Source organism: Equus quagga, chromosome 5 (genome assembly GCF_021613505.1).
Source record: "Equus quagga isolate Etosha38 chromosome 5, UCLA_HA_Equagga_1.0, whole genome shotgun sequence".
NCBI classification, from domain to species: Eukaryota; Metazoa; Chordata; class Mammalia; order Perissodactyla; family Equidae; genus Equus; species Equus quagga.
The window spans coordinates 130,868,015-130,890,330 of record NC_060271.1 but is presented as its reverse complement, the minus strand read 5'-3'; the positions used below and the strand labels follow the sequence as shown (position 1 = coordinate 130,890,330).

The 22,316-nt window shown below is 47.7% G+C and overlaps 1 protein-coding gene across 4 annotated transcripts in view; it reads left to right on the top strand.

The window, feature by feature from the left end:
* ATP6V1C2 (ATPase H+ transporting V1 subunit C2) overlaps positions 1–22,316 on the top strand; it is a 54,454-nt gene that overhangs the window by 14,380 nt on the left and 17,758 nt on the right. For 2 of the 4 annotated variants that reach the window (XM_046661315.1, XM_046661317.1), the window contains exons 4-5: positions 16,721–16,806; positions 17,674–17,703. In XM_046661315.1, coding sequence (XP_046517271.1) covers positions 16,721–16,806; positions 17,674–17,703 — 116 coding nt within the window. The remainder of the gene's footprint in view (positions 1–16,720; positions 16,807–17,673; positions 17,704–22,316) is intronic. The other 2 variants (XM_046661318.1, XM_046661316.1) reach the window with 1 other exon arrangement.

The following is a 22,316-nucleotide window of genomic DNA, read 5'->3' as shown; positions in this document are numbered from 1 at the left end:
CAGGGTGATTCTGAGGCAGGTGGCCTTGAGACTTTGAGGAACGCGGCCCCGTTCCGTAAGTCCTCACACAGTCGTCATCCCATTTAATCCTGACGTACCTCTGGGACGTCCATCTCAAGGCCGGGGATTCTACAGGATATGAAAAAGCTTGTAATATAGTTTTTTTTTTTTTTCCCGGACAGGTGATACATTCATATGCATCAAAGATCAAAAAAAATGAAAGACTATACAATGAGAAGCCTGCCTTACACTATCTCCCCATCTGACCCCCTTCGTGGCCCCCACTTAGGAAGCCACTTTTATGAGTTGCTTGGATAAACTTCTGGTGCTTCTTTAGGCAAATGCAGGAAAATTCCACTGTATATATTTATTTCTTCCCTTTTTAAAAACGAAGTAGTCATCCTTTGTGCTGTTTTGCATCTTGCTTCTTTTACGCTTAACAATATATTCTGGGAGATTTCTTCCATCAGTATATAGAGAGCCTTCTTGCTTTTTAAGCTGCTAGCGTTCTACTTGGGGGAGGTACCATAGTTTATTAACCAGCCCCAGAGATGGAAACTTGGCTTATTTACTTTTATGGGGTAGGAGGCTGTTACCAACAGTGCCCCAGTATGAAATCTTACACCTACATTGTTACTTTGGGCGTTAAGTGTGCAGGCGTATCTGCAGGATGAATTCTCAGAAGCAAATTGTTGGGTCCAAGGGTCATATGCCTTTGTAATTTTAATGGATCTTGCCAGATTTCTCTGGGCTGATCATTTTGCATCTCCACTAGTAATAAAGGAAAGTCCCAGGGCCAGTCTAGTGGCTTAGTAGTTAAGTTCACAAGCTTCCACTTTGGCAGCCCAGGGTTTGTGGGTTCGGATCCTGGGCCTGGACATATACACACTGCTCATCAAACCATGCTTTGGCGGCATCCCACATACAAAATAGAGGAAGATGGGTACTGGTATTAACTCAGGGACAATCTTCCTCAAGCAAAAAGAGGAAGACTGGCAACAGATGTTAGCTCAGGGCCAATCTTTCTCACCAAAAAAATAAAGGAGAGCCCCCATTTCCCTATAACCTTTCTAATAAACTGTTGTCAAATTTTGGGGTTTTTACAAATCTGCTAGGTAAGAAGTGCTGCCTCCCTGTAGTGTAGCATTTTTAAAATAACTTTAATCTGGACATAAATGACATGCAATAAATGGCAAATTGTTTTTAACTTTTTTTTTTCAAGATCGGTGCCTGAGCTAACAACTGTTGCCAATCTTTTTTTTTTTTCTGCTTTTTCTCCCCAAATCTCCCCAGTACGTAGTTGTATATTTAGTTTTGGGTCCTTCTAGTTGTGGCATGTGGAATACTGTCTCAAAATGGCCTGATGAGTGGTGCCATGTCCGTGCCCAGGATCCGGACCAGCAAAACCCTGGGCACTAAAGTGGAGCACACGAACTTAACCACTCAGCCACGGGGCCAGCCCTAATGGCAAATTTTTAAAGCATACAATTTGACTGAGTTTTGACATATATACATCTGTAAAACCATCACCACAGTCAAGATAGTGAACATATCCATTACCCCCACAAGCTTCCTCTTGCCCCTTTGTAATCAATTTCTTCCTGCACCTCCTTCAACACTAATCTTATTTCCGTCACTGTGAGATTGTTTGCATATTTCAGAACTTCTGTATAAATGCAATGATATAGTACATACTCTTTTTTCGGTCTGTTTTTCCTATTCTGCATCATTATTTGAAATTTATCCACGTTGTTGTGGGTATATTAATAGATATTTTTTACTGCTGAGTAGTATTCCATTTTACAGGTAAGCCACAATTTGTTTATTCATTCACCTGTTGGGGACCAGTTAGTTGGTTTCTAGTTTTGGACTATTAAAAATAAGCTGTTATGAAGATTCATGCACGGTGTTTGTGTTGACATATGTGTTCATTTCTCTTGGGTAAATGCCTACCCATTTACCTAGGCAGTAGGGTCCTGGGTACCCAAAGTGTGCATGCACACATCCCCTTTGACTCTCAAACCTTTGGATTGCTTCCTGATCCTATGGGATGGATGTGGCTTAGAGGAAGGCCAGATTAGGACCCTCTACAGCATGAGGTCCCAGGGCATGACCCCCTCACGATGGGCTAAGCTTGAGGCTGCAGCTGTGTTGAGTCCTTACTATTTTGTAGACATAGGAAATACTGAGATTTTCTTTTAAATGCCCATTCTTTGAAAAGTTCATGTTCTGGGAGATGAGGAAGATGAGTAGACATCATCTTGATCCTGGGTGACACATGAGCAAATCAGGAATGACTTGGGTGACTGGGGCCACCATGGTTGGCTCTGAGGAGCATTGGACCCACGTCCAGCTTCACGTCTTAGGATATTTGTCCAGCCAGCCAGCATCCGTATTTTCTAAGAGCTACTGTGTTTTTTCAGGAGCTGCCGATAGTACAATTACTAAAGTTTCAGAGATCTGTTTGTTTAGTGGCGAACCTAGATGAGGAAACGGACGCTTGGGACAGGATGATGGCTGATGTGGTAGAGGGAGGTTTCTAAAGGAAGCCCCATGAGGACAGCAGCTGTGGTCTGTCTGTCACTACTGTCTCCCCATAACATTGCCTGGTACATAATGGACATGCAGGGTGTTTCATGTTGAGTGCAAGAAGCAGCAGGTACTGGGTGGAGTGTGATCTGACACTGTATGCATTTGCTAGGGGTGACTTGCCTTGAGGAGGGGGCACTTGGGCTGTTGTAAAGGGTGAGTCCCATCCAGGTGGCTCAGGATATTCCAAGTGGCTCCAGGAGGGCAGGAAGGGTTGAGGGGGAAGTGGAGAAAGAGGAGGCCCGACAGGCAGGAGTGTTCCTTGTAATGTCTGTGAAGGAGTTTGAACGTCAATATTTGATCTTCTTGGGAAAACACCGACATAGTGTAGACAGTACAGTGGCATGCTAAGATGTTAATTTTTAGAAATCCCTCTAGCTGCTGTGGGAGGGATGGACAGGAGAGCCTGGATTGGGAGAGGCAGGGAAAGCAGAGAGGAGGCCATTGACGGACACCTGGAGAAAGATGGCGTAGCCTGCCTGGGACAAATCTGTCGTAACTATAAAATATGGTGCTGATGGAAAAGAAGGGAGCAGAGCCAAGGAACTTTGGAGAAGGTGATGAACTCCAGCCTAAAGGGCCAAACCAGCCCTTGACATTCTCCAGGCTGGGTCTCCACCATCGAAGCCAAGAGAAGGGCCGGCATATATGTTTTTTAATTGAGATATGATTCCCACATTGTAATAATCACCCCTTTGACGTGTGCAATTCATTGAGCTCCAGTATATTTAGAAAATAATGCAACCATCACCACCATTAATTCCAGAACATTGTCATCATCTCCAAAAGAAACCCCATAGCCATTACCAGTCCCCTCCTACCCGCTTCTCCCCACTTTTGTCCCCCACCTCAAGCCCTGGTCATTGCCTGCCCACTCTGCGCATTTGCCTCTTCTGGACATTTCATGCAAATGGAAGGTCAGGACATGTTAAGATAAACCAAAGGAAAGAGACGCATTCTGTGCAGATGCGCCATGAAATGGGTGTGATGGGCGCTAGAAGGTGATGAACCGTGAAGTCCTGCGGGTGGCTGAGGCCCCAGGGAACCCTGGCCGCCTCTGCAGCATTGAGAAAACGTTTGCCTGAGCGGTCTGTCGCTTTCTTCTTATTTAAAAAAAACCTCTCTTAGTGCAACAGACAAACAATTTAAATGAGGAGAGATTTTACGAAAAACTACTATGTTATTAAATCCAATCTATTACCCCAAAATTGAGGCAGGGAGTCTTGAGACCTCGTTTTCACCCTGGTCAGCAGCCAAGGAGCTGTGTGACTTCGGGCAGACCCCCACCTCTCCCTGGTCTCCAAAGGCCCTGGCACCTGTGACCCCGCCTGATGCTTCTGGGTGGGCAGATGATGTCCTGGCCCCACTTCCTAGGCATGACTCTGAACTAATGTTAAGGATTTCTTAATGGGGAGGGGGGGACTTCTTTCATTTTATTTTTTATGATAATAAAACACATACTTCATTCATTATTTAACACACTGATTACTATCTTTGCATAAATCTTTGTGTAGTTGTTCGAAGGTGGAATTGCTAGTTCAAAGGATGTAGACGTATTTAAAGCTGTTGGTATATATTACTGAATTATTTTCCAGTGAGGTGGCAAGAAAGTGCCCTTTCACCACACCCTTGTCAGTGTAGCGCCTTTCAAAACCGTTGTCCGTTTACCTGGCGAAACGAAAACGTGTGATGGTTTCCATGCCTTTTTCTTGGATTGCCAGCAGAAGTAAGTATATTTTCAGGGGCTTATCAGCCGTTTGCAGTTCCATTTTTGTGATTTGCCAGTTCCGGCCTTTGCCCATTCGTCCCCTGGGGCAGGCTGCAGGCTGCACAACTCGGGGGGTGCTCTTCACACTGTGTGCATGGGGCCTGGCTTGCCAGTGGGGCTCCTGCCGTCAGGCGCAGTCACCGGGCTGCTTGGTGGATTAACTTTTTGGCAAACTCTCTAGGGCCTAAACAAATGTGTGCCGCTTCTTTCCAATCAGGATGCTTAGGGGACTGCCCGGTTATCTCTAAAAGGCTGCGGGACCCCGGAGCATTCCAGCAAGTCTTAAGGAAGAGGAGCCTTTCTTGTCCCTGCCTCCCCAGGAGGCACGTTTTCTCTGAGGGTAGATTGGCTTTGCCATGGGGCTGTGCCACCACGCGGTGAGTCAAGGGTATAATGCCACCTTAGCCAAAGAGAATCTGTTTTGCATGCCGGGTGGTTTTGCTGAGCGGCTCTACAGACAGTGTGCAGAGGGGAGTTCCTTTAAAGGTCAAAATATCAGTCCATTATTGCAGCTTCCAGTTTCTGAGAAGCAAGGCTGGAATTCAAAGTGTGGCGTGTCTGTGGCCAGAGCCCCCAGAGCAGCCCGGAGCTGGGACCTCCCTAAGGCCTCTTTGGATCTTTGTTTTTCTAAAACGAAAGTCCCTGAGTGGCTCTCCAGTGCCATTTTCCTGATGACTTTGCTGCAGGGCACCGTGATTCCATTGTCCCTTGGCCGAGGAGGAAGCAGAGAGACAGATGAGTGGGTGAGGTGCCCAGGGGCTCCGTGAGTCACCAGCCGCAGGGAAGCTCCTGCGCCTCCCTTCTCAGGGCTCCTGGGTGGCTGCAGAGGGAGGCCGGACCTGTTGTGGCCCCTCCATCTAGACAGTGAGCACAGTGAGTGCTGTGGGGTCTTGGTTGTCCAGCCCCTGGTGTGCTGGGAGCAGCTGGTGTGGTAGACGGAGGCCGGCTTTAGAGGCAGGGTACGGGGTCAGTCACCAGAGAAGGGACGTTGGGCAGGTTTCTTGGCCTCCTTGAGCCTCATTTTCCTCAGCTCTTGGGGGCCTCACCTGTTTGGCCTGAGGACTCACATGCAAAGAGCCTTTCTGAGGACTGAGGAGGGCTCGCCAGATAAAAGCTATTGTTACTCTTGCTTCAAATCCCCGTGGAAACCACCCCTTGCCCCTTCTTGTCCCCCGGTGGCCCTCTCCGCCTGGGCATGGGGTAACTTCTGAAAACCAGACCGACCTCAGCCTGCTTTGCCTGAAGGATCCAGAAAATCCAGGGAAGCTCTCTCCTTCGCGTCACCTAGACTCGGAACCAAGACCTCCACCTCTCTTCACAAGAGGACTGGGTGTAGGGGACGTCCTCCCACAGAGCTGCAGGTGGGCGGTGAGCAGAGCGAGGCCTGCGGAGGTGCCCTGTGGCAGGAGGGGGCACAGGAAGCTCAGTCTGCAGTGGAGACGCCTTCCGAAAGAAGCTCCTGTGTGCTCGGGCCCTGGGAGGGGCACGCAGGTCAGCCCTCCTGTCCGTGTCTGTCCATCGGGTGCGGTTCCTCCACGTCTGTCCAGGGCGCTGCAGCCTTCCTGCTGGGGCCAGGAGGCTTCCAGGGCCCTGCCCCGGCTGCCCCTCCCGCCCACACACCCAGACCTGGAACGCAGGTGGTCAGAGGATGCTGAAAGTGCATGAGGAGAGGAGGTAGATAGACTCAGGAGGACCTGTCCGGCTGTGCTCTCGGCTCTCAGCCATCCTTAACCTTAGGCAGGGCGAGGTCGGAGTCTGTGCAGCCCGGGTCCAGAAATCAGCAGTGCCGAGAGATGTCCCATGGTGCTTGCAGAAAGGAAGAACAGCTTTTTCATCACACCCTTGTCTCTGGCCCCTTTCCCCCTGACCCCTGTCCCCCCAGGTCATAGCTGTCTGATTCTCCCTGCCCAGAAAGCTCCTCCCCTTCTCAGTTCCTTCCTTGCCGCACCTCCTCACATCCGGGTAATGCCCTCGCTCTTCCAGCCTGCTCTTACCCAACCACTCCCCTTGGGGGATCCCCAGGGGACTGTACAGGTAAGGGGGGGGGTAACTTGAAGGACATTCCTTTAATGGGCTGAGTCCAGGTAGCATGCTCTTGACTTTTTCCTTTATCTACTTATGGCTTTGTTTATTTGCAGCACCGTTATTGCTTTTTTATTATTAATACCTGCTGATTATTTTAAGATGCAAGTCCCACCTCTGCAGTCCGCTCCCCACAGGACACCACTTTGTCAGCACAGTGCCAAGCCCTAGACACTTTTCTATGCGTAGTACAAGTGCGTGTTTTTTGCTTTTGTTTTTTACAAAACTGTGATCCTAAGTACAGATGCTTCAGTCATCCCTTGACATCCACGGGGGATTGCTTCCAGGGACCCCCGTGGATGCCAAAACTCATGGGTGCTCAAGTGGCTTATACGAAATGATGTAGTCCAATGAACACAGTGAGCCCTCCACATCCCGGGGGGTATGTTTCTTATTTGCTTTTTTCCCTTTACTCCATGATGCACAACACTTCATGGCAATCTGTAAGTGCCTTCCTCATTCTTTTCTAGAGACTTCTTGGTGGTCCGTTCTATCAGCTGGGTCCATGTTGATAACGCTGAGATGGCTTCCTGTCTTCTGCATTCACAAACCACGCTGCGGGCGCCTATCCTCGTGTGTGTGGTTTTGAGCACAGGAGCCCGTGTACCAGAAAGACCAACTCCTAGAGGTGGAATTGCTGGGCTAAAACCTCTCTGTGTTAGAAACGTTTGAAAGATAGTCTGAAACTACTCTCTAGTAGGGCTGTATCAACTGACACCTCAGATCAACAGGGCATTGGTGTTCCTGTTTCCCAGAGTACTTGCGGGGGCTGAAATTACAAATCTTTTTACTGTTCACATCTGATAAGTGGAAAATGATATTTCACAGCAAGTGAGGTTGAGTTTTCATCCTAATGTGTATGGGCCATTTGTTGTCGCTCTTCCAGGCACTTTACGAGGCCTCCTCGCCGTTAATGCTGATGAGTGATGTTGAGCATCTTTTCATGTGCTTATTGGCCGTTTGTTTATCTTCTTCGATAAGAAGATATGTGTGTGTGTGTATACGTGTATGTAAGAAGGAGAAATGTCTATTCAAGACCTAAGCCCATTTTTGAACCGAGTTGTTTGTTTTTATGTTGTTGAGTTTTAGGAGTTCTCTATATATTCTGGGTATTAATCCCTTATCAGAGATACTATTTGCAAATATTTTCTCCCGTTCTATGAGGTGCTTTTTTTGTTTTTTGGGTTTTTTTTGGTGAGGAAAATTGACCCTGAGCTAACCTCTATTGCCAATCTTTCCTCTTTTTGCTTGAGGAAAATTGTGTCAATCTTCCTCTATTTTGTACGTGGGATGCCGCCACAGCATGGCTTGACAAGCGGCGTGTGGGTCCACGCCTGGGATCCAAAACTACAAACACTGGGCTGCTGAAACAGAGCACGCAAACTCAACTATGCCACCAGGCCGGCCCCTGATGAGGGGCATTTTTGTTCTGTTGCCATTGTTTTTGATGCGCAAAATTTTAAAATTTTTATCAAGTCCAATTTGTCCATTTTTTCTTTTGTTGCCTGGGCTTTTGGTGTCATATTGAAGAAATCATTGCCTAATCTAATATATGAAGCTTTTGCCCTATGTTTTATTCTGAGTTTTATAGTTTTAGGTTTTACCTTTAGGTCCTTGGTCCATTTTGGGGTGATTTTTATATATGGTGTGAAGTAAGGGTCCAACTGCATTCTTTTCCATGTGGATATACAGTTTGAAATGACAGTCCTCCCCCTGTTGAATGATGTAGGCCCCTTTGACAAAAATCATTTGATCATATATGTGAGGGCTTATTTCTGGGGTCTCTATTCTATTTCATTGGTCTCTATGTCTGTCTTTATGCTACTGCCACACGGTTTCCATTACTGTAGGTTTGTAGTAAGTTTTAAAATCAGGAGGTGTGAGTCCTTCTGCTTTGTTCATAGGCCTTCAGATATTCTCTCTGCCCCTTCCCCTCTCTCTCTCTCCTTCTTCTGGGACTGCCACAATGCATGAGTTGGTCCACTTGGTGATATCCCATAGGTCCCTTAGACTCTGTTCAGTTTCCTTCAACGTTTTTTCTTTCTGTTCCTTGGACTCGCTAATTTCCATTGTTCTATCTTCAAGTTCACTGAGTCTTTCTTCTGCCTGCTCAAATCTGTCTTTGAACCCTTCTAGTGAATTTTTCATTTCAGTTATTGTACAGTCATGGGTCGCTTAGTGACGCAGATACGTTTCTGAGAAGTGTATAGTTAGGTGATTTCCTTGTTGTGTGAACATCATAGAGTATACTGAAGGGGAATAAAATTTGCCATCCCAAAATGAATTTCTTTAACATAAAGATTATTTGGGGATAATTAGTTTCTCTCTCTCTCTTTTTTTTTTTTTTGAGGAAGATTAGCCCTGAGCTGACATCTGCAGCTAATCCTCCCCTTTTTGCTGAGGAAGCCTGGCCCTGAGCTAACATCCATGCCCGTCTTCCTCTGTTTTATATGTGGGACGCCTACCACAGCATGGCTTGACGAGCAGTGTGTATGTATGCACCCAGGATCTGAACCAGTGAACCCTGGGCTGCCAAAGCAGAGCATGTGAACTTAACTGCTGCGCCATGGCCGCTTGGGTTAATTATTTTTAAGAAACAAAAGATCCAGAAAATTCTTTTTGTTACCTCCCCCTTAACTGCCTAAAAGAATTCAGTTAGAAAAAGCTTTCTCAGAAAGCGAGCTGTCACCTTTGTGTAACATGGACTAGGTGGTAGACAGGGAGGAAGCTAGAAAAGCCTGTTTGTTGGGCTCCCTCTGTGTTCTTCTGTTTCTCTGGCCAAACACTTGTTTTCCAAACATTTGCTCCTTCTCACCTGCCTGTGAATTGCCTTCCTTCCCTTTGAGGTCCCTGGCTCTCCCCAACCCCAACATCTTCTCTTATCTTTAGCTGAGGATGGTGTTTAGGATGACAGCGTTCTCCATTTGGGTGAGTTACGCCATTTTCCTGGATTTGTCCCATGTATACATGTGGTTAAACTTTTGTTTGTTTTTCTGCTATTAATGTGTCTCATGTCAACTTAATTCTTAGCTCCACCAGAAGAACCTAGAAGGGTGGAGGAAAATTTCTTCCTCCGCTTCAGTCCTTACACAAACCTGGATGGTATAGCGTACTACCCAGCTAGGCACTAATCTTAGGGGGCCGCCGTCGTGGATGTGGTGCATTGTTACTGAAATGTTATGTGATGCGTGACTGTACTTTTTAGCTCCAGAATTTCTTTTCGGTTTCTTTTTCTCTCTTTATCGCTGTTTACATTTTTTCATCCCTCATTTTCTTGCCTTTCTCCGCATCTTCTTTCAGTTCTTTGAGTGTCTTTGAGACAGCTGTTTTAAAGTCTTTGTCCAGTGGACCTGCCGTCAGAGCTTTTTCAGGGAGCATTTGTATTGATTGTTTTTTTTTTCTTTGAATGGGCCCTACTTCCCTGTTTCTTTGTATGCCTTGTGATTTTTTTTTGTTGAAAACTGGGCATTCGAATCTAATAATGTAGTAACTCTGGAAATCATACCCTCCTCTTTTCCCAGGGTTTGCTGGGTTTTGTTATTGTTTTTGCTTTTTTTTTTTTTTTAACTGTTGTAGGCTGTCTCTGTGCCAAGGATCAGCGGAAGGTGTGAACTTAAGGGCTCCTCAGGTCTTCTCTGAGCCTTTCCCTGGGCATACTCTCTCACTCTCTAACTTTCCCCATATGCACAGTTGTTTTTGAATATCCTGGTCTTAACATCTGGCTCCCAAAATGGAAAAAAGAGAAAAACGAAGAGAGAAAAAAGGGCACTGGCCCTGTAAATCCCTTGAAAGTCACTTCGGCTCGAGGGAGAGGGGCTTCCAGCAGTGGGGGGACGTGTGACAGCAGTGGCCGCCCACCTCTTTCTCTGCACCTCTGTGGTCAGAGGCAGCAATCAGAGCACAGGTCCCCAATATTTGGAGGACAGGGTCCTTTTTGCCCACTCTGGCTCCCACAAATTGTGTGCAAGCTGCTCCAGGAGCACGCAGCCGCCTGCCATGTGGCTGAGGGGTGGGTTGGGGGTTGTTGCTACTGTGCTAAGAGCGGAAATTGACCCAAATTAACTGCAATTTATACTTCTTGCCTTTCCCTGGAAGTTGCAAGCCTTCCATAGACTTAGAGTTCCAGAAGAGTTATACAGACAGATTCCACCAGTGCAATTATTGTCCAGGGGGGAGACAGATTCCCGGTGTTTCTGACTTCACCATCTTCCCAGAATTCTCTCCCATTTATTACCATTTTAACCATATTTAAGTACACTCCCCTGGCACTAAGTACATTCACCTTGTTGTGCAACCATCACCACCATCCATCTCCAGAACTCTCTCATCTTGCGAAACTGAAACGCTACTAACCCATTTTACACTAAGGTCCTATTCCCTCCTGCCTCAAGTTCCTAGAAACCACCTTTCTCCTTTCTGTGTTTGCGAATTTGACTCTAGGTACCTCCTATAAATGGAATCAGACAGTATTTGTCTTTTTGTGACTAGTTTATTTTACTTAGAATAATGACTCCAAGGTTCATCCATGTTGTAGCATGTGTCAGAATTCCCTTCCTTTTTAAAGCTGCATAATATTCCCGTGTATGGATATGCCATGTTTTGTTCATCCATCAATGGACACTTGGATTGCTTCCACTTTTTGGCTATTGTGAATACTGCTGCTGTGTTTATTTATTTTTATTCATTATTATTTGTTCATTTTATTATTATTTATTATTCTTATTGTTTATTTTGTTCCTTTTATTTTCTGTCTTAATTGATTCAAACATGAGGTTCTAGAAATATGTAGAAAGGGAAAGTCCCCATTCTTGTGCACGTGATGGTAACCAGTGTTAGGAGTTTGGTATCTTTTCTCTCAGGATTCTTGTTTAGGTATATACTGATGTATAATTTTTTTTTTTTTAAGATTTTTTATTCTTCCTTTTTCTCCCCAAAGTCCCCTGGTACATAGTTGCATATTTTTTTAGTTGCAGGTCCTTCTAGTTGTGGCATGTGGGATGCCGCCTCAGCATGGCTTGACGAGCGGTGCCATGTCCGCGCCCAGGATCTGAACTGGCGAAACCCTGGGCTGCCGAAGTGGAACGCACGGACTTAACCACTCGGCCATGGGGCCGGCCCCTGACATATAATTTTTTAAAGTGGGGTTAAATACACTACATGCTTAAATATTTTTTAACACTTTATTTTATTTATTTTTTAGGAAGATTAGCCCTGAGCTAACATCTGCCACCAGTCTCCTCTTTTTTGCTGAGGAAGACTGGCCCTGAGCTAACATCCATGCCCATCTTCCTCTATCTTTTATATGTGGGACGCCTGCCACAGCATGGCCTCACACGCGGTGCGTAGGCCCGTACCTGGAATCCGAACTGGTGAACTCCGGGCCGCTGAAGTGGAACATGTGAACTTAACCGCTGCACCACTGGGCCGGCCCCTGACATTTTATTTTGAGCTAATTTCAAAGTTCCAGAAAAGTTGTAAGACCATTAAAAGAATTCCCACGTTTCCTTTTTACCACATCTACTTTATCTTCTCTTTCTCGCTTTTTCTTGAGTTTCCTGACAGTGGATCTCAGATGTGATGTCCCTTCACTTCTAAATACTTCAATGTGTATTTCCTAAAATCAAGGACATTCTCTTATATAACCCTAGTACGATGATCAAAATCAGGAGTATAGTGTTGTTATTTAATGTACTGATTTTACTTGGATATCACCAGTTATCTCAATAGTGTCTTTGATAACAAAAGAAAAACTCATATTTTCTCCAGTAACGATAAACATTGAGATGGCTTCCTGCTGTTTACGACTGACTGTCACGTCTCCTTAGCCTCATCTAAACAGGAGCAGATATTCAGACTTTCACTTTTATGACATTGAGTGTTTTGAAGAGTGCAGGTCAGTCCTTTTGTAAAATGCTCCTTTGTGTGAGTTCATCTGATGTCTCCTTATGATCAGCTTCAGATTGTGCACTTTTGGCACAAATACCACAGAAATGAGGTGATGTTCTTCTCAATGTGTCGCATCAGAAGACACGTACGTGTTCGTCTTTCCCATTGTGAGTGATGTTAACTTTGGCTGCTTCATTGAGATAGGATCTCCTGTAAGTTTTTTTTAATGAGGTAAAATTTACGTTCACAGTGAGATGGACGCATCTTAGGTAAAGAGGTTGGTGAATTTTCTTGGGCACGTCAGTGTAACCAACACCTCAGTCAAGATTACATACTATTTGCAATTTGCTTTTTTAATTAAAAATATGATTTGCACATCTCCCCTTATGGGTTAGTGTCAGTGTTTGTCAAGTGTTCTAGAGAAGGTGCCAGCGTTTGGTTTGGGCTAGCGTTAAGCAGCGTGGTCTTTGGAGTCTTGTAGATGTGAGGTCAGCTTCTGCTCTGACGCTTGTCCTGTGTAGGGTGACTTTTAGCTCTCTAAGACTGAATTTATTCTTCTTTAAAACGAGGATGTCACCTCGCTCAAAACATTGTTTCAAGAATTGAGTCCTTGAAACACCTAAAAGCTCTTACAAGTCAATTTTTTTAAAAAGGGCATAAGCCAGTGGAAAACCCAGCAAAGGATGTGAGCACACACTTCACAGAAGTAAACAGCCGTTTATAGAGTCAGTAAACCTACGACAAGATGTGCAGCCTCACTGATGATCAAAGAGATGCAAAGCAGAGCAACAATGAGAGATCACTTATCAGCTATCAGATTGGGAGAGATTAAAAAGCTTCACGACACCCAGTGCTGGCGAGGGTCTCGGGGGTAGACACCCGCAGCCCTTGTTGGGGCCACTGTACATTGGCGCTGAGTGTTTGATGAGTAGGTTGGCCTTTATTTGTTAAAATTGTAAGTGTCTACACCCTTTATTCCAGCAGTTAATCTTTAGCAACTTATTCTGCATATGTGCCTGCACAAGTGGGCAAAATATGTATCATTGCGAAACCCGTCAAAGTGGAAACAGCCCAAAGGTTTAATCCTAGGGAAACAGCCATGCAATGAAATTCTATGCAGTAAATGGAAGGAATGAGGAAGTTCTATGCTGACATGAAAAGGTGTTTACAGTGAATTGTAAAGTGAAAAAGAAGTAAATTTAAAACAGCGTACAGACTCTTAGGTTCCTTCCAGTGAGAAAAATGTTAGGATTCAGTAATACCACAGTCTGCTGATGACTGTAGTAAATGATCACAACCAAGTCAGGGCTGTTTTTGTTTTGTGCAATAAGTATTTTTTCCAGCAGTTAAGCTTCGTCAGACCATGTTGTTCTGAGATGTTCTGTGGTAGTGCACACGCCTAGGGGCAGGGGTGTGGCCATACTTGTTATGGTTAAAAACTTTGTAGAGAGGCTAGAATTGGGAGCAGCAAACAGTCATTTACAAAATGATGAGTGAGTTCTGTATTTAGGTAGATTAGGAAGGAAATGTGTGTGTCATTTTAGGTGCTATGGAGTGCCAGAGTTCATTTATTCATTCAACAAACAATTCCTGAGCAGTGGCTGTGCATCAGGCATTGTGGTAGGGGCCGGAGTTACTACCACCTTCACTAAACAAATAATTACTTAAAGTATTACAGAGGACATTGTGAGAGAAGACAGCAACTTATGTGTGTCGTTATAATAATGATAACGAGGAACCGCTGACAGCAGGAGGGTCGAAGCTCCTGGAGAGCAGGGGCTGTTTTGTTCACAGCGTCTGGGTTCATAGTACTGTGAACAGTGCTTGGCACAGTTGCTTAATGTATGGGATTTGCTAAATGAATGAGTGAGTGAACCGGTGAAGTTATCAAGTCAGGGTTCTATCAGATAATAGCAGACACACTCAACTGAGGATAATTTCAGGAGGGTCTGCTTATTAAGGGACATGTAGTTGTGTGTGGGCTGTAGGAGGGCCATGGGGGATGGTGCAGGAGCCCAGGGAGAGGGAGAGGCGTTGTCACTCCCCTGGGTTGGAGGCAATGAGAGGGGAGAGGTTCCTGGAACGGGGAGGGAACCAGATTCACCCTCTCCCTCCCCGTTTCCTGCCACGTCCGCCTGGGAGCCAGACAGCAGAGAGCCGATGCCGTCACCAGGCTGCCGAGAGCTGCTCCAGAGATCTGGCCGATCCCCAGGGACCTGTTGCTTTCCATGCAGGGCACCCAACTCCACAAGTAGCCCTGGGAGACGAGGGGCACCATCCCCATTTTGCTGAGGGAACAGAGAGAGATTTGTTGGGTCACTTGCCGTAGTTATAATTGGGGAGATGTGAGCTACTATTCAAAGAAATGCCAGCACGTTTGCGGGCGTGGAAGCCCAGCACGGCCACAGGGTCTGTAAGGACAGCTTGTGGCCTGGTGGCCGAGACCCTCGGTTTCCGCAGACAGACTGGACGGCTGGGAGGCTGCTTACTTCCTGGGCCAGTCTCCTCATCTGTGAAGACAGAATAACACCCATCTTCGAAAGTTTTCCTGAGGATCAAATGACGCAATGATTATAGAAGGCTTGGCCCTCCCTAGACCTCACTGAATGGTAGATGTCATCAAAGGAAAACCTCAACTCACATCAACCGTGGAACTGTGAAGTTTTGGGAAATATGCTAAAATGCAAAGTGTGTGTTTCCTCTTGGGTGGGAAGGTGTGATTGGTCATTTTTTTGTTAATTGCTTTATACTGGTATTTTTCAGTTTTTGACCGTGAACACACATTGCTCTGATAGGAAAACGGGCAGCTTCCTCCCCCACCTCCTTCCTTTGATCTGAGCCCTTCAGTGCCCTCCCCCCCTCAGTTCTCTGTGTCAGGCCCTAGGCCCCTGGCCGCCGTGCTCTGAGAGGCCAGCATGGCCGGCGGCTGCAGCAGTGGTAGAAGACCATGTTCTCCATTTGGAATTGAGTGACTGATCCTCCGCAGACGCTGCCTCCCTCCTGGGAACCAGGAGGATGTGGAGTGAGGGCCTGGGGCAAGGATTTGGATCATCAGAGCTTTTAGACTTTGATCTATAGGGGAGGAAGACACTTCCTCTACCCTCTCTGGGTTCATCTGGCTGGAGAACGAATTAAATTCACATGAGACAGAATAATGAGAGAAAATTAAACAAAGCTTTATAACATGCATACATGGGAGAGGCTCAGGCAAGCTGAGCAACTTGCCAAAATGGCTGAAGCCCCCACCTTAAATATCGTATCCAGCTAAAGACAAAGGAGAATGTTGGGGGTGGGGGGAGTCAGTTACAGGAGGTTACCAGAAACAGGAATAAGATTATTATGCAGATTTAAGTCCTTTCCTTTGGTATTGATTAAGAGTTTCTAGAGATAAGGTCATCCCCTTTCTTCTTCCTGGTACAGAGAGGGAGACACGTTTACTGATGGAGATTTCCCTTACAAATGTAAATGTTTCCCAACAAAGGGCAAGCAAACTCTGCTCCTCAGAGTCGCTTTTATTAAAAGTAACCAGCCCCCCCAAAATTCTCATGCCAAAGAGACATATCTTGGGGTGGCCAATTCTAGGCCCCCACAGATCCTAATTTGGCATGTTTTCCAATTGGACTTCTAACTGTTCAGCCTTGGGGAGCAGACACTCTTTGCTGCTAGATGCTCGGTGCCTGATTAGTTATATTAATACTCATAATAATCCTGCAAAATGGTGTAATCCACATTTTACAGATTAGAGAACTGAGGCTCAAAGAGATTAAATAAATTTGGCCAAAATCATACATTGGGTGATTGGCAGAGCCACGCCCGTGAGAGTCCCTCGCCTCCAAATCCTGCATTTTCCTTTCTTTTCTCATACTTTCGGCAGCCATCAGAATGTTTTCTGGAGTCTTAAAAAGTTTTAATTTTCTAATTATAAAAACAATGCTGGATTACAATAGAAAATATGTAAAGTAGGAAGAACATTGTCTGTGTAAGTTGGTGTCTTGTTTTTTTTCCACGTAACATTACAATATACGCCCTGTTCCACGGTATTAGAAATTCTCTGTAAACCTCATTTTCAGTGACTGCCTAATAATCCCTCAGCTGGATATGCCATCATTTTCTTCAACAATCCCCTATTGTCATTCTCCAATTTTTCGCTGTCGGCAACCACGCTGTGAAGATCTTTTTATTCAGAAAACCTTTCCTGTTTGTTCTGTTTCCGTAAAATGGTTTCCCAGAAGTGGAATTACTGGTTCAAATCCTATTAGCATTTTAAGTCTCTCCACACGTCTTGTCAAACGATTCCTCCAAAGGGTGGCGTCCGCTCCTCTTCCCACCCGCGCGTTGCGGCAGCGCTCCGAGGGCAGCCTCCCGGCTCACCCGCCTCTTGTTCTGCTCCCACAGCCTCATAAGAAGAATGGCCCAGAGCGTGGTGGAAGTCATGGAAGACGCCAAGGGGATGGCTCAGGAGAACCTCCTGGCCAACGGAGGTAGGTCACCCCAGAGTTCTTCTTCCAGTCCTTTCTCAGGTCATTCTAGCCCATAGGGAGCCCTCGCTGTGGCCCCAGGAGGGTCCGAATTGACAGCTGAACAGAGGCTGTACAGCTCGTTTTTAGCTCGTGGTACTGCTGTTTGAAGACGTGCCCCTCGGCAAGTTCATAGTCCTGCTGTCACGTTTGTAAAGCGCCTGGCATTTCTTACCCTGTAGCTGAACTCCTCAATGAAATCTGAAGGAAAATAGGTTCAGTGGGGTCTAATGGTTGTTTGGCCCACTCACCTTTTCAATCAACCTCCCTTTATCCAAATGGAAAATTCTATCCCCCCTGACCCCTAGCAGATTTATTCCTTTCCCCAAAGGAGGCTGAACGCTGTCTTCCTGTGCTGAGGAATGCCTCACACTGAGGTCTTAAGCTGTGCCCAGTAAACAGAGAGTTAGACCAAAATGGCTCTGTGTAGCGTATTCGCATTGGAATCTCCCTTCTCTGTGCCGAGAGGATAAATCTTTAGATTCCAATGACACTTTGGTCCATTAATTGTGTATGTACAATTTAATTGCACTTAAAATGTGCGAGACAACTTTGAGACTTTGGAAACCTTAGAATTAGGTGTTTAAATATCTGTATAAATGATTAGACCTGTAAATGTATGCGTGCGTATATACTGAAAATGAGCATATATATTCTATATTTATTTATATCATTTGTTACATAGAAAGTCATGTTTTTGCCCTCCTGGAAACCATAAAAGACTTTTTATTTGCTTGTTTAAACTGACAAATGGAAATGTTCATACTCCCAAACCTGAACTTGGCCTTGCATGTTAATGCGGTTTAATAACGCCACCTTATTGCATTGCAGGTTTGAAGGAGAAAATGAAATGTCTAAAGAGTAGGTTGTGCGTTGTTTGCTGTGTGTGTGCTGTGTGGTGTCCGCATGTCCCTGGGAAGGCAGAATCTCGGTCTGGTTGTAGGGGTACAGTGATCAGGTTATGATGGATTTCTCAAATAACAACCTCGTAGCTTGGTCACGATATCCATATGACACAGATGGCAACTGTTTTACTTCTGTCCCCTCTTTTTCGTCTCCCCCGCCTCCCCCAGCAGCATTGCATGCTCCTGGAAATGGGAATGCTTTAGCTCCGGAGTTCAAGATGGACTTCTGCATCTTGTAGCTTGCCGTCTGCTCCTTGCCTTGGTGGCTGTCCCCAGCCTCCTCTTGCCTGCCCTTGGGGGTTGCTGTTTGATGGACCCTGGAAGTCTCCGTGCTAGGCTTGGCTTTGTGTGGTCTTGATGGGGTTCACTCATACAGGGAGCTCCTTCCCTGGAGCCCTTGGGGGTGTCCCTGTGCTCCAACGGGCCATTCCTGGTTTCAGGGTTAGAAGGAGCCAATTGCTTTTGGGTTTTCTCCAACCTCCTCAAACTGGTGCAATTAAAGCCAGCAAGTCCTTTGAGGACGAATACAAATCTTTACAGATTGGAAGTTACCAAAATGCCTTCCCAAATGCAATCTCTTTGTGACACTGAGATTTCTTGCTGATACTCATACAAAAAATTATTTTGTTAAATGGATCAACTGATCTTATTTCCCAGCAGGTAACTCGTAGGGCCCTAGACTGAGAGCTGACTAAGGTAGAGAGCTGCTTTTCTACATAAAAACCTGGTTTTTAGGACACTAGGATTTGAGCTCACGTTAAAATAGTGATCAAAATGCTTACATGGTACTCAAAATTCACATTACTTAAAGTTAGATGTCATTATTCCATCATATCTATCCCCAGTCCAAATGGCACCAACTCTCAGATGGCTGGCTGTCCTCTCAGGAGGAGAAATTCAGCTTTATTCGTTGTCTAATGGGTTTCGTTATCTCTAGACCTCCTGCGAGTTGAGTCGCCATGACTTCCAAGACTGGAGCACCAGCCCTGTGCAAACAAAGGTCAGGCCGCCAGGGCAGTGCTCACGGCCGACTCGTGAACATTCCCAATGCATGTTAGCGTAGGAATGGCTCTGAAAAGTCCCGCAGTCAAGAGACCTTTTCAAACTGAGTTTGGCTCAGGCTTTCCCAATGTTCCTTGGGTGGAGAAATCTTTTTCTTCTGCGGAGCACCCATGGGACTAGTGATGGGCAGAGTTAACTGGAGGAACTCCGGCTGGCCCCCGGGAGGTGGGCTTTCAATCTGATCTTCTCCAGGGCACTCGAACAGCTGGGAATTCAGGGCAATGTTGCTTGGAGGGCCAGCAGCACTGGACTTGGAGTGGTCACGCCCGGTCCTGTGGTGTAATGCCCTTTGTGACCTTGGCCGGTCATCTCTCCGAGTCTTGGTTTTCTCACCTGTCAGTGGACTTAATCCCCTCCTCGGCTCTGAGCTTTGCCTGAGCACCTTTTGTTTTGCCTACTGTCTGCCCCTAGCTGAGCTGTGAGCGTGGAAGGACGTAGATGGGTTGAATTGCAGCAGAAGTAGAACCAGTACACCGATGTCTGGCCCGGGCTCTAGAATGTGCACAGGAGTCGTCAGTGCCTGAAGGCCCATCTGGCTGCAGCCCGTCGCTCACAGGCCCGCCGTTCTGCTGCCTACCTGGAAGGCCTTGTTTTGTTTCTCAGCTGAGATCATTGTTGCTCAAGAGCCGCTGCCTGTGCACACCGTGTTTTGCTCAGGAATGAGCTGGCCTGGGTCACGGTCTGACCTCATAGGCCATCAGTCCGAGCCCAGGCCTCGCTGACTTCAACCAGGGAAGGGAGGCCTGGTCTCTTTGGGGCAGAGGGAAGCTGCTGTGCTGGAAATGCAGGGAGGCCCGAGGGGGCTGCCGCTTTCCAAGGCAAAGGACCGTCCTCAGACCATGTTGTCACCACAGGCAATGTGTGTGGACAGGACAAGGCTGCCCTTGGATTCGTGGCCCGAGGCAAGGGTTAGTGTCTGGAGCTGGAGCTGGTGCTCCAGACACGGGAGAGGAAGTGCTGGAGGAGGAGGAAGTCACTGTCACAAACCAGGGTTTTCTCGAGGCTTCCGCAGGGAGGTCTGCGCAGTCTCCTTATCTAACATCCTCTCGCTCCTTCGTTTGTTGGACACTCCTGCAGGCTATTGAGCTCCAAGCACTGTGCTGGGTGCTGGGTGCTCAGAGATGAAGTCCCTCCATGAGCTCATGGCCCTAGGCCGGACAGACCACAGCACCATCCATGCTGCGATGGAAATGGAGGCTGGGCGCTTGAGAGCCAGTCCAAGGGGGACAGGCTGAGTCTCAAGCGAATTATAGGAGTTCTTCTGGTGGGAAGGGGGAACGCATTCTCTTTGACCTGAATGCCACAAAGGCCTCGAAATTTGTGAAAATGCCTGGAGACAAGAGCTTGATCTGAAATCAAGACAGTGCGAGTCAGTCCAATAACCAGGGTGATTAGGAAGGTTCGTGTGTGTGTGGGCATCTGCTCTGCGCTGGGCACTGTGACAGGCCCTGGGGACACAGAGACAGTTGTCTGCCCTCAAGGAGCCTGAAAGAGCCAGAGAATCAGGGGTGATCGTGCAGCGTCAGTGTGATGATCAGGCGAGCGTCTGTCCACGGGCTCCGGCCAGCAGCGGGAGGCACCGATGGGCAGGTTTTCAAAAGGAGCTGGTCTCTGTCCTGATGTTGAAGGACCAAACAGCAGTGGGAGAGAGAGGGAGGGGCTGAGGGTAGCTCTATTGGATGGGGGTGTGCCCACGTGGTGCTGGAGGAGGCAGGCGGGGAGGAGAAGGGGCGAGATCCCAAAGCACACGTCTGCCTGCGTCTCCGGCCCGGGGCTGGCTGTTCCCTGGTCTGGGGGGTGGGCGATGGCTCCTCCCTGTCAGCGCGTGACCAGCAGCGGAGGACTTGCTTGCCCACTGCCCGGCGCACACGGGGTCTCAGTAAGTGGGATCCCGGCCCTTCCCTACCTTCGTGTTCCGCCTCTGACCACAGCCGCCGCTGTCATCCGACATGAATTCCGTTCCTCCCGGGCCTGGGTCCCTCCTGCACACTCATCTCCCCGCCGTGGTGGGGCAACACCAAAATCCATGTTAATACCAGATGAACACGAAATCTGTGTCAGTCAGCTCGGGCCACCATGACAACATACAGCAGACTGGGGGCTTTAACCAGAGACATTTACCTCTCACAGTTCTGGAGGCTGGGAGTCCAAGATCAAGGTGCCGGCAGGTTTGGTTCCTGTGAGAACCCACTTCCTTTGCTGTGTCCTCACGTGGGGAAAGAGAGAGAGGGTACCCTGGTGTCTCTTCTCGTAAGGACACTAGTCCTCCTGGATCAGAGTCCCCCCTTGGGGCCTCAGAGACACTCTGGTCAATTCCATCACTGTTGGGACCCGAGGAACCTCTTCCAAGTCTGGTTCTTGTGAAGGCGGCGACTGTGCGTGAGCTTCCCGCTCCACCGCGGCGAGGCTGGGCCCCTGTGGATGGGCGTGGCGGGGGGGGGGAAGCTGGTGCTCCATGTGCTTCCTGTTCCTCGCCTCATTTTATGTGCCAGTTTCCTCGTCTCTAAAATGCAGATAGTGATAGTACTGAATAGGGTTAAGAGTAAATTAAATGAGACAGTTCACGTGTCTTGGCCAAGGTAAACCATCGGTAATTGTCAGCTCCTCGAATGGTTGTCATCATCATCAGCAGCAGCAGCAGCAGCGTCTCCTTATTTTAAGGCACTTGTGGCCGCCTACATCTGGCAACTCCACCCGCAGGCCAGTGCCCTCCTCTGAGCCCCATTTCGTTTCCACCTGCTTCTTGGGGACTTGTCTACCCACATAGTAAACTCAAAGTTGTCCCAGTGGTGACCTCTTTCAGCACTGCTGTCGGGTTGGAGTGCCTGTCCAGTTCCTGACACATATAGGGGCTCAGGGAGTGGGCCGCGTGTCTTTATCCCCTGGGCGTAAGTACAGACACAGCTGTTCACGACACTCTTCCATCTCCACCCATGCTCACGGTTACTTCAGCTTGACCCAGAGTCCTTGTGCCCCAACACGTGGTGTCCACCAGTCCTCCCCCCTCACTCCCAGCGCCCTCCTTCACTGGCCACATGGCACGCTCCTGTCGCCTTCAGCCCCTGCGTGAATACTGAGTCCCAGCACAGCCCTCCGTGCCCTCCCTGGGAGTCGGGGGCCAGCCCTTCCCCCCTTCCCTAGTGCCCGGAAGTGTTGAGTGAGCAATGACCAGTCCCTGTGCAGTTGCATGAGGAGGTACTGGGAAGGGCCGGCATCCACACAGCCTGGGGTGAGAATCTGACACAGCGGGGCGGTCTTGCTGGGATTCCAGGATTCCGGGGGCCACTGGAACCTACGCTGACCCGACCTGTTAGAGGAGGTCAGGCCCTGGGGTGTGGCCAGCAGCTGGCCCCCAGGTAGCACTCTTTAGATGTGCATAGAGCTAGTCTGAAGACAGCGGGCACTCAGGGGGTGTGCAGACCCCCTCCCTGCTCCCATTTCTCAGATAAGGAGACTGAGGTGCAAAGGGGTTTAGTTACTGATGTGCGCAAGGCCCGGAGGCTCGGG